This window comes from Egretta garzetta, unplaced genomic scaffold, assembly GCF_000687185.1.
Source record: "Egretta garzetta isolate BGI_Z169 unplaced genomic scaffold, ASM68718v1 scaffold145, whole genome shotgun sequence".
Lineage (NCBI taxonomy): Eukaryota > Metazoa > Chordata > Aves > Pelecaniformes > Ardeidae > Egretta > Egretta garzetta.
The window spans coordinates 1,527,758-1,538,167 of record NW_009259687.1 but is presented as its reverse complement, the minus strand read 5'-3'; the positions used below and the strand labels follow the sequence as shown (position 1 = coordinate 1,538,167).

The following is a 10,410-nucleotide window of genomic DNA, read 5'->3' as shown; positions in this document are numbered from 1 at the left end:
TTTTTTTTGGAGGAGGAGGATTAATTTGTCAAGGAAACATTTGCAATTGCATTTCATAAGAGCACCCTTCCCTAGGGCACTGTGCTTTGTTGTCAGCAGTGACTAGTTCGCAGCACTGCATTTCTGGGCCTCAAAAGTCAAACAGCGCCTGGTTCTGTGAGGTTGAGGTATTTGTGCCTCTGCAAGGTGCAACGTGGGAAACAGCGCGGTGCTGAGGATACAAGGGTCTCCTTGATGTTGGCAAAGACCACCTGCTCTAGCAGAGGGTGGCCATGTGTTTAACCTTCTCTTCGCTTATGGTCTTGGTTTTTAGACTCCTGAAGAGGAAGAAATCTTGAACAAGAAGCGTTCAAAGAAGATCCAGAAAAAATACGATGAGCGAAAGAAGAATGCCAAGATTGCAAGTATTCTTGAGGAACAGTTCCAGCAAGGAAAGCTGCTTGGTGAGTCCCTGGCAGCGATAATGTGGGTGGGGGTAAGGAAGTCAGGGTACAGACAGGGTGCCAGAGCAGATCTCATGTTTGGTCTTGGGATCATTTAAAGTTCTACACCCTGTGATAGCTGCTAACTGCAGGGTGAAAGCAATGGGGCGCTCTCCATATCTGCAGGAGTATCTGCTGGGTCTTAAATGTAACTTGTTCTTTTACCTTCTCTGGAGATACCCCGCTTCTGTCAGGAAGGGGAAATCTATTTCTGGAGCTTGAATTGGCACGTGTCCCAGCCAGGCTCCTGGGGCTGGCCATTCCTGGCTGGCCTTGGAGAGAGATGATGGGGCTTTGATGCTCACAAAATGAGCGACAGCCCATGGGCTGCACTGCGTGTCAGAAAAACGCCCCGCAAACGTGTAACAGCTTTGACCAGTTTTGAGTTCTGGGGAGCAGTTCAGTGTTCTGAAGTCTTCTGGTGATGAGACCTTTGTCCAGTTCTGCTACTGAATTTGAGCGATGACAGTTTGGAGATCTGAAGAGGACTTCAGTCAGGACTCGGTCCATCAGAGCAGGTTCAAGAGCACGTTACCTTAGGGGGAGCTACTGAAGCCAGCACATGAACTGGTGAATCTGTTCCTTGTAACTTGCTTGTCCGTGTTTTTACAGAGAGAGACCGCATGCGGGGTTTTATTTCGGTTCGTGCGTATACTGGGGTAGTGAATTATTAAACTTCTTTAACTGGGTGGCTTCTCCTTGCAGCCTGCATTGCCTCTAGACCGGGGCAGTGTGGTCGAGCCGATGGTTACGTGTTGGAAGGCAAGGAATTGGAGTTCTACTTGAGGAAGATCAAGGCCAGAAAAGGCAAATGAATAAAAACTATTCTGCTGGAGAGAACGAATAAAACCAAGAGTCTACTACTACAGTGGAGGGGTTGTGTGCTCATTTGTGTGCGCAGGGCAGAGGGAGCTTGCGTAGCTGCTCCTGCCTGTGAAGTGTGAAAGGAAGAAGGATCCCTCCTGCACCCCCGAGCGCTTTTGTGTCTTCAGGCAAGCTCTGACCCTGCATGCTCTCGACTAAAACATCCCTCTGGGTTCTAGGACAGAGACTTAATGGACCCAAGTGGGCGTACAAAAGAGTTGTCAGGCTTGGCTCAAGTGGAAGATTTCCAGTACTGGAAACCTGCGAGCAGGAGGAAGGTGCAAATGTCCATCCCTGCTAGAGTTCTGGCGTTCTGGGAGCCGCCAGGGTCTGGCAGGGCACAGATCTTCCTCCCCCTCCCCCCCCATCCTGTGGCGTGTTGGGTCAGCCCGTGCCACATTTGGGGTCTTGGAGTCTGCAGCTGCAGCACCACTTTATTCTTAAACTCTGCGTTTGTGCCAGGTCTGGATGAAAACTTTCTTTTGCACCTCTGGCCTCTGCAGCTGGTACCTCCTGACTCTGCTTCCCGGGTCATGCACGCTCGCACCCTCTGGTGCAGGCCAGCAGCCCCTTTTGCCGGCGCTTGGCGTGCCCTCAGGGTCCAGGATCTTGTTTTAACCTCTCTAGGCTGCACTGCTCAGTGACCAGCTGGTCTTGCCCTGACCTCCTTGGTCTCATTCCGGTGCCAGATCAATTCCTTCTAGCAGAAGGGCCAGGCTCGCATCGTGGCCTTGTCCCTTTCGAAAGCTGGGTACAAACTCCAGCTTCCGGCCCTGTCATTTGTGGTGGGATTGGAAAGCTGTGGTGAACAAACGCTTTTCCGGATATTTTGGGCCATGAAACATCGTTCCTTTGGGGCTCCTGATTTTTGTCGTGGGCCAGCCCCGTGGATCTCTGCATCTGGTTGTCAAAAGCTTTGTGCGGGTGAAGTTAGGAGCCCATCTAAGGGCTGGTCCCAGGGCTGTGGGGGAGCGAGACTCGCGCTGCTTGTGCCTGCCGAGTGGGTGCGTTTTGCCCCACTTGCGTATTTTTACAAAACCCTCGATGCATTCATAGGCGCACTCTGGTGCGAGGCAGCCTGCCTGCAGCCCTGGCTTCACAACATTTGGCTCTGAACTGAAGGAGATGATCCGTGTCACCGTGCCCCCTGCAGAGCAGGTGAGACCTGTGTCTCTGGTGCCTTCAGATGCCGACTGCCCCGCAAATAACTTGCGCTTGGTATTTTTTAATTTTTTTTCCCCCGTGATGCTGTGCCCCAGTTGCTGCGTGTGGGCTCAGGTGCCCTGGGCGGTGTGGGTTCACCCTGCCTGGCTGGCAGGGATCCAAGGATGGGTCTGTGCTGCAGAAGAGCTGCAGCGACCACATCAGAAAGGGGTACCTGTCACCTGGCTGGCCGCAACGGCACCAGCGTGCTGTGGTCGGGCACTGCCTCACAGCCCGGGTCTGTGCTCGCAGGGGCACCACGAGCAGAGCTCGGGCGCAAATGCCCGTGCTCCTGGAGTCCCTGGCAGCAGGACCTGGGCTGGGCAGGACGTTTGCACAAGCACATTCCTTCTCCATGGTGATCTGGGGTAAACTTTCCCTGCTCTGCAGCAACGCCTGCTTTCCAGAGGTGGGGTGGAGGCGATAACGGGCGCTCAGGAGGGATGCGTCACGGCTGCTTCCTCCCAGTGTTCCCTCTCCCCCCTCGCCCTCCGCAAAGTGCAAACAGGATTCCGGGTGTTCCTGGGGGACTTTGTCCAGATGAAGAGACTGAAGCTGCAGGTGCCAGCCTGGTGTCAGAGCAGGAGCTGTAAAGCTGGCCCCTGATGAGCAGGATTATGGGCAATTCATCAATGCCCGCTGCTTGCGAAGTTGCTGCTCTGGGAAACGCAGCTGCCAAGGGCAACGGCCCGTGGGAAGGAAAGCGGCACCTATTGCCCGCTGGAGCCGCGCCGTAGGTGTGACGTGGGAACGGGAGGGTGGCAGCTGGCTCCCACGGTGGCACAGGCTGTGGGACCTTGCGTGGCTCGGCCACAGGGTGTGTGGGTTTCTGGTCTGGCCTTGGCACAGCCCCGTGGATGCGCACAGGGATTCACCTGCCTGGGAGGAGGCGAGCCTGCCGCACGCCGAGCCAGAAGGAGGTGGGCAGGGGTTAAGCACAGCTTTAGTCTGGCTAGGTTTATGAGGTGCTAAAGCCTGGTTTAAGGACCTTACCCGCTTCTGCAGATAGGTGCGAGGGCTGAAGTTAAAAAAGCTACTTCTCATACGGTGAGCAGCCGGCAGCGTAACCCAAGCAAGGTCACTCGTCCTCCTGAGTGCTGCTCCTTGCTGTTGCATGGCTCCACTCCATGCGGCATTAACTTTTGGTTATTTTCACAGGATGTGGTCCAACCCATAAAATGACCTCATGGTTATTCTTTAACAGCTCCATCAGTGGCCCAAAGGGCAGCAGAGGAGGAGCAGGGCTGGCTTGCTGGGGGGAGACGGGCGCTTCAAAGGAAAGGTGGCTTTGGGAAAGTGGGCCTCGCAGGAAAGGGAATTTTTTAATGGCTCTGCTAATCACAGGGGAAACACGCGTGTCTGAGTGCAGGAGTCCTTCTACAGGGGCTGAAAGCATCTTTCTGGTTTTTTTCTGGCTGTATTGCTTGGTCTAACACCCTGCAACCATCACTGGTGTCAGTCCATGGGGCTGTGCCCTTTTTGCCCCAGGAGAACAGGTGCACTCCTTGACAAAATCCAAATTCACCGGCTTTTTGGATAAATGTGATGTCCCTGCTGTCTCATTGCTGGGGATGATTTGCACCAACAAGGAAGAACCTCAAAGCTAAGGCTGGCAATAGCTTTATTAACATGGAGGGGACATCTGCATCACGGTGTTGGTTTTCTGCAGGACTAACACCCTCGTCCTGTCCCTTGCTTGGGGTCTGGGCTGTCCCTTGTCCCCTGCGCCAGGCCATGGGAGCCAGGAGTGAGCCTGCCCAGCTGCAAGTCAGGATCGTCATCACACAGATGGGCTGAATCCTGCAGTTTTGGGGCTAACAGCTGGTGTTGAAGGCTGTCTGCCCAATCCCAAACCCACCAGGATCTTCCCACCAACCTGGGGACACGTCTTGGCTCAGGGCTGGGTGGCAAAAGACCTGGCAATGTCCTGCTTCTGGACAGGGGGTTTGAGGGGGGTGTCCAGGGACAGGGAGCTTTGCGGCTGGCTGTGGCAGTGCTTTGGGGTGGGGGTAGATATTCTGGTTCTGGGAAAGGGTGCTTTTGGGGCAAATTCAGGGCTCCCAGGCCTCCAGCTGGTCAGGCCTGATGCTCTCACTGGACGGTGCCTTCACCTGGATGAGGGGCACCTCCTTCCTCTGTGTTTTGGAGGCCTCCAGAGGCTGGGTCCCCCCCAGACGACTGCCAGGCATGGTGGGCTCACTGGCCTGGCTCTCCTCATCCTCTGTCTCCTCCTCCTCGATGCGAGCCACTGACTCGGGGTCCTCGGAGCGGTTAGGGTAAGGGGAGGGGAAGCCACTGTCCACCCGGGGATGCCGCAGGTGGGGGTGACCTCGGCTGGCCCCGCCGAAGTTTTTGATGCTGATGGCAGGGGATGCGGCGGTGAAGAAGCGGCTGAGCAGAGGCGTCTGGATGCGCGGCATGCTCGGCGAGGCCTCCGCCGGCTGGCTCTGCTCCGTATCCTCACACATGCTGGGGGAGCATGGCGGGGTGATGGGGGCAGCCTGCCATCCCCCACAGGGATGCCCAGCACCACTCACCACCTCCATCCCGATGTACTTGCAAGCAGGGAGCAGCTCTGGGAGGCCACATCTGTGCCCCAGCAGCTCATCCATCACCCAGTGCAGCCCCCAAGCCCCACAGGGGCTGGGCAATGCACTCTCAGGGGGGGGATTTGCTGTTTGCTTCCTGTAATTGGGCCCGGGGGGAACAAGCCCGCTTGTGCTATTGCTACCCTGAAGCACTCGTCCTCTTTTTCTCCAGCCCCAGGGCTGCGCCATGCACTCACCGCATGTCGAAGGTGGAGCCCAGGAACGAGGGCTTCAATGTCTCAGCGGCAGTGGCCATGGTGTAGGGGGGCTGAGCCACAGATTCGTTCCAGTATTTGTCCTTCACGGCAGGGGGCAGGTTTTGGTACATGTCATCCACGGACAGCAGGGACACCTGGGCATGGCAAAGGCAGGGGACAGGGGTGGCTTTGTGAGGACATGAGCAGGACTGGTGGCTGCAGATGCTGCTCCCAATGCCAACCTGGCAGGGGTAGGGCTGGGCTCTGCAAGGGCCAGGGAGGCTCCAGGCCCACCTTCTGGCTGCATTTGGGGTTTTCCCCTTTTGAATGCTTTTCTCGGAGGTGAGGAGCTGAGCAGTAGTGCCAGGCTGCTGAGGGTCCCTTGGGGCATGCCGCCCCTGCCATGGGGACCATACATGCCGAGGGACAGGGAGGGAGGGACAAGGTGCAGCCCTGCTTCCTTGCATGGGAATCTAGCTTGGACAAGGACCTGCGTGGCCAGGAGCAGGGATGGAGGCTGGCAGGGCACAGGTGCCACTGCCAGGGGGCAGGGATGTCCCTGTGCCCCGACTGCAGCAGCCCCATGCGCCAGCCTGGGGCAGGACCCACCTGCAGGTTCCTGTCTATCAGCTTGTTGGTCTCAAAGTCATCATCATCTTCTCCAAAAGGGTTAATGATCTGTTCTGCAACCTGGGGAGGGAGGGAACCAGGTGAGACAGGGGATCAGGGACAGGGACACCTTCCCATGGGGCTCTCCATCCCTCGGTCTACCCACGGGGCACATGAAACCTGCAGGCTTGGAGCTCCATGGTGCCCGGGTGTGACGGCTGGGCCCAGAGGATGTCTCCAAGGGCAGTTAGCAGTGATGTGGCTGGTGCCATGGCCTGGGCCAACCACCCCCCAGCCCAGCGGCTGCTCAGGGCCACCTGGCCACCCCCAGCCCATAAAGCAAAGCCCAGCTGTGTGGTGGCCACAACTCACCTTCAGCCAGCCGGCATAGAAGAAGAACTGGAGGAGGGTAGAGAGAGGGACATACATGTCCAGGTCCCCCTCCTGCCCCGGCTCCAGCGGCTCCAGGAACTGCCGCCCGATGAGGCAGAAGGCAAAGAAGGAGTAGACAGCGATGGTGACCACCTGCCAGAAGCACAGGTCAGCCGGCGGCAAGGGTGGCAGCTGAGGGGGTTCAGCCAGCCGGCATAGAAGAAGAACTGGAGGAGGGTAGAGAGAGGGACATACATGTCCAGGTCCCCCTCCTGCCCCGGCTCCAGCGGCTCCAGGAACTGCCGCCCGATGAGGCAGAAGGCAAAGAAGGAGTAGACAGCGATGGTGACCACCTGCCAGAAGCACAGGTCAGCCGGCGGCAAGGGTGGCAGCTGAGGGGGACCCTCGGCACAGGGGCAGCAAGGATGCGAGAGGCTCAGCCGGTCACTGATGCTCTCACGGGCTTAAGGCTAAGCCCCACTGCCCCGCCACCCGGGCTCCTGCACATCCCTGTGGGGCTGTGAACCAGCGGCCATGCCGGATCCAGCACCAGGTTCAATAGGGGAGCAAAGTGCTTTTAGGAAGGGGGTCAAAGTGCTCCCCATCAGATGGGTGCAGGGAGGAGGCTGTGGGGCTCCCCTGCCATTGTGGGCTGGAAGGAGCTGGGATCTGAGCTCGGGGGGCCCATGGTCCCGCAGGGCACGGGGTACCCACCTGCGTGTACACCAGAGGGATGCTTATCCAGTCGTAATGGAACAACATGCTGCACTTGGCCCGGTAGAGATTCAGCTCCTGGGCAGAGAGGACAAGGACGGGTGACCCGGGCTTTGCACAAGCCCCCCCAGCGGTGCCTGGTTCCCCCCCTGCGCACCCGGCGCTGACTCACGTCCATCAGCAGGCGAAGGGCGACGTCGTCGTGGATGCGGCCATCCCGCCTGGCCTGGGCCGCCAGGTTGGTGAACCACACGCAGGGGATCCAGTACTTGTTGAAGTCAGAGTGGAGGCTCTCAAACTTCTTGCGCTCGTCCTGCGTCATGAAGCCTGCAGCGGGGCGGAGGCTCAGCGACACAGCCCCCGTGTCAGTGGGGGAGAGCCCTTTTGGGGACTGTACCCAGCAGGAACACAGGGTTTTCCAGCTGAAACTACAGCCCCTGGAGACAAGCTCTGGACAGAGGGGATGTGGGGCTCTTTGGGGGTTAACATCCATGCAAGGATGCCACTCCGTGTGCAGGGCAGTTTGGGGAAGGGATGCATCCAAGGATCCCCAGCCCCCAGCACGCCCTCCCGGTGACAGGGACATGCCTGTGGCCCCCAGCTCTCACCCCACATCGCAAGCCGTCACTCCCAGGGCTTAGGTCCTCACCTGCTTCCACCACGTGGTCCATGGTGGGGAAGCGCTTGAGCACCCTGGTGCTGACAGAGCGCAGGATGAGGACCGCTGACAGGTTGGCGTAGCGGACGAGGGTGCGCCGCAGGATCCGGCCCCTCTCATCCTTCCCATGGACGTTGCTGGAGATGACGCACATGAGCTGGTCGGGCAGGGGGATGCTGGTGTACTGGGCCCACCACCGGTTCACGATCATAGTGACATAAAAACCTGCACCCAGAGAGAGCACATGGGGGTTCGGTGCAGCCAGGCGGTGAGTTGAGGCAAGGACGAGCCCACACCAGGAGAGCTGCCACATTTCCAGGGGTGACAGATTCCTCTGTGGCTGGGAGATACAGTGCACGTTGTGCTTCCCATTAGGCTGCGCTCCCCAGGGATGGAGAAGGGCACAGGTGGCACAGGGCAGGACAGCTATCTCTTGTAGAGTCCTGGGCGTGGGGAGGGGGGTGCAGAGCAGGCCAGGGGAAATCACAGTCTCCCACTGGCATCCCCAGGGCCAGGGACCTGTGCTCAGGGGGTCTGGGAGCCAAGGACTAAGCCTGGGGCGCCGGGCTCCTCCATCCCCCATCTGATGGTGTCCAAGGGATGTTTTGGCATAGGGTCAGGATGGGCAGTGGGGTATCCTCAAGCCACCAGCTCCAGGGGGAGCAGGGAACCCCAACTCCCAGGTTCCAGGGAGGGACCCATACCTAGGACAAACGACATGGGGATGAGGTCCGTGGAGCGGTTGCAGTATTGAGCCACTTTGGTATAGAGGCGCTTCTGCTCCTCCGTCAGCAGCCACCTGCAGTGGACACACAGCAGGGTCAGGGACACGCAGCGGGGTCAGGGACACGCAGCGGGGTCGGACACACATAGCAGGGTCAGGGACATGCAGCGGGGTCGGGGACACGCAGCAGGGTCAGGGACACGCAGCGGGGTCAGGGACACACAGCAGCCCAGTGGCTCAGCAGGGAGGGACACAACCAGCAGTGACACAGCAACCCCGCTCACCGGTAGACGAGGCTGAGCATGGTGTACAGCACCACGAAGACGATGAACTCCTTGTACAGCAGCTTGTAGATGCTGCCTTTCCAGCGGAAGAGCAGCTTGGAGAAACCTCCAAAACGGGAGTTGGCAACTTTCAGCGTGTAGGAGACGGTCATGGTGGCTCAGCCCCGCACCTTGGCGGGAAAATCCTTCTCTCACGGGCTGATGGCTAAACTGAGGAGAACTGGGGTTCCCACTGCTGTCCGGGCTGCAGGGGCTGGGGATGCGCACTCGCTCCCACGCCAAGCACTACAGCCCATCAGCAGGATCGCCCACGCAGCCGCCCTGCCCCCCCCCACGCCTGCCGCAGCCACTGCCGGCTCCCTGCCCGCACCCACCGTCCCGCCACTGCCTCTTCCCCCTAAATACCCCAGCACGGGCCCGCACAGGCAAGCCCTCCCCGTGATGGATTGGGGCTGTCAGAGGCAGGGAACAGGGAACTCCGGGTCAGTCACACGCCCCTGCCACCAGCCACGGCTGGAGATTTTGGTGGGGTGTGTGGGGTGCCAGAGCTGGGGCTGGGCAGGACCCAGTGGGGCGGTTTGGGTCTTTGCAGCCACAGGGGCTGAATTTAGGCTCCGTGAGAAGGAGGGGAAAGGATGGAGGGCTGCATTGCTCCTGGCAGCCCTGGGAGCGGGACCCCAGGGAGCATGGGCAGGGGCAGCACCCAGGGAGGGCTGAGGGATATTTCTGGAGCATGGGTGAAGAACGCACCCATCGCTGCCCGCGTCCTTGCTGCCAGCAACAGGCAGCGCCCACGGCCATGGGCCGGGCTGCAGCCCCTGGGGACGGCTGCCTGGCCCCCACCCATCCTGCCTCAGCACCGTGACAGCTCGTGGTCCCTCCGTGTCCCCAGGGGGGGAATTGGGGATGGCATGAGCTGGGGCACGCTGGGATGCCCTGGCTGCAGCCTCCTGTCAGGGGGTGATGGAGGCACATTAAAGGCTGCTGGCACCAGGCCACTTTCCCAGGGCCTGGGAGGGAACGGGAAGGGGAAAATTCCAGTGGGGCTTAAAACAGTGGGAAACATCCATGAACAACAGCAAGACATGCAGGGAAGTCATCCCGTCCTCGTCCCCGACCCGCGCTGGGGCAGAGCACCGCCAGGGCCCGTGGCTGGTCCGCCGCAGGGGGTCTGGGGTTTTTTTTTTCCCTTCCTGCCCGGGCACAGCGCCTGGCCCAGGCCCAGGATAGCTCCAGTGCAGAGCAGGGCGGCTGCTGGAGCCTCCAGCTTGGGAAATGTCCCCCTGGATGGGGGAGGAACTCGCTAGGGGGGTGCGGGTGCAGGGGGGTGATTTACAGCACTCCCAGCCTTTGCCCCATTCCCAGGAGCCCCAGAAGTCCCTGCCCCGCCTGGGAACCGCAGCATTTACAGCCGGCTGACACCTTCCCTGGCCGGGCTGTAAATCACGGTGCAAGGCAGAGGCTCTGCTCGCCCTCAGCCAGCGCCCAGCTCTGCTCTGCCAGGCCGGCCAAGTGGCCCCAGGGCTGCTGGATGAGACCCACGCTGGCGCACCACCCAGGGCACGGAGAGGAGGTGGGGTAGGAGCAAAGACCCCCAGCCCTGCACTCCCCCACACCCCATCGGTCGGCTCCCCACCGTCCCAAACCACACAGACACCGGGATGGAGCCGCACTGCCAGGAGCAAAATGATTTATTTCTTTTGGAGAGCTGGATC

The 10,410-nt window shown here is 59.7% G+C and overlaps 2 protein-coding genes and 2 non-coding genes across 4 annotated transcripts in view; 3 read left to right on the top strand and 1 right to left on the bottom strand.

Moving 5' to 3' along the window:
• The window catches only part of RPS8 (ribosomal protein S8), a 4,340-nt gene extending 2,990 nt beyond the window's left edge, over positions 1-1,350 (top strand). Inside the window, exons 5-6 of the mRNA XM_035894194.1 lie at positions 314-443; positions 1,188-1,350. Coding sequence (XP_035750087.1) covers positions 314-443; positions 1,188-1,297 — 240 coding nt within the window. The 3' untranslated portion in view covers positions 1,298-1,350. The remainder of the gene's footprint in view (positions 1-313; positions 444-1,187) is intronic.
• LOC118452290 lies at positions 898-969 on the top strand. The gene has a single exon (XR_004842004.1). It is a non-coding gene; the product is annotated as a small nucleolar RNA SNORD38 (small nucleolar RNA).
• Positions 1,351-1,974: 624 nt separating the features above from the next.
• Positions 1,975-2,105, top strand: LOC118452287. The gene has a single exon (XR_004842001.1). It is a non-coding gene; the product is annotated as a small nucleolar RNA SNORA35 (small nucleolar RNA).
• A 2,495-nt stretch (positions 2,106-4,600) lies between these two features.
• Positions 4,601-8,847, bottom strand: BEST4 (bestrophin 4). The gene is made up of 9 exons (XM_009638847.1): positions 8,696-8,847; positions 8,392-8,486; positions 7,679-7,912; positions 7,202-7,356; positions 7,030-7,107; positions 6,316-6,468; positions 5,944-6,024; positions 5,335-5,489; positions 4,601-5,018 (listed from the first exon to the last, which is right to left on the bottom strand). Exons 1-9 carry the CDS (start codon positions 8,845-8,847, stop codon positions 4,601-4,603), a joined length of 1,521 nt encoding a protein of 506 aa, XP_009637142.1.
• Positions 8,848-10,410: the final 1,563 nt, after the last annotated feature.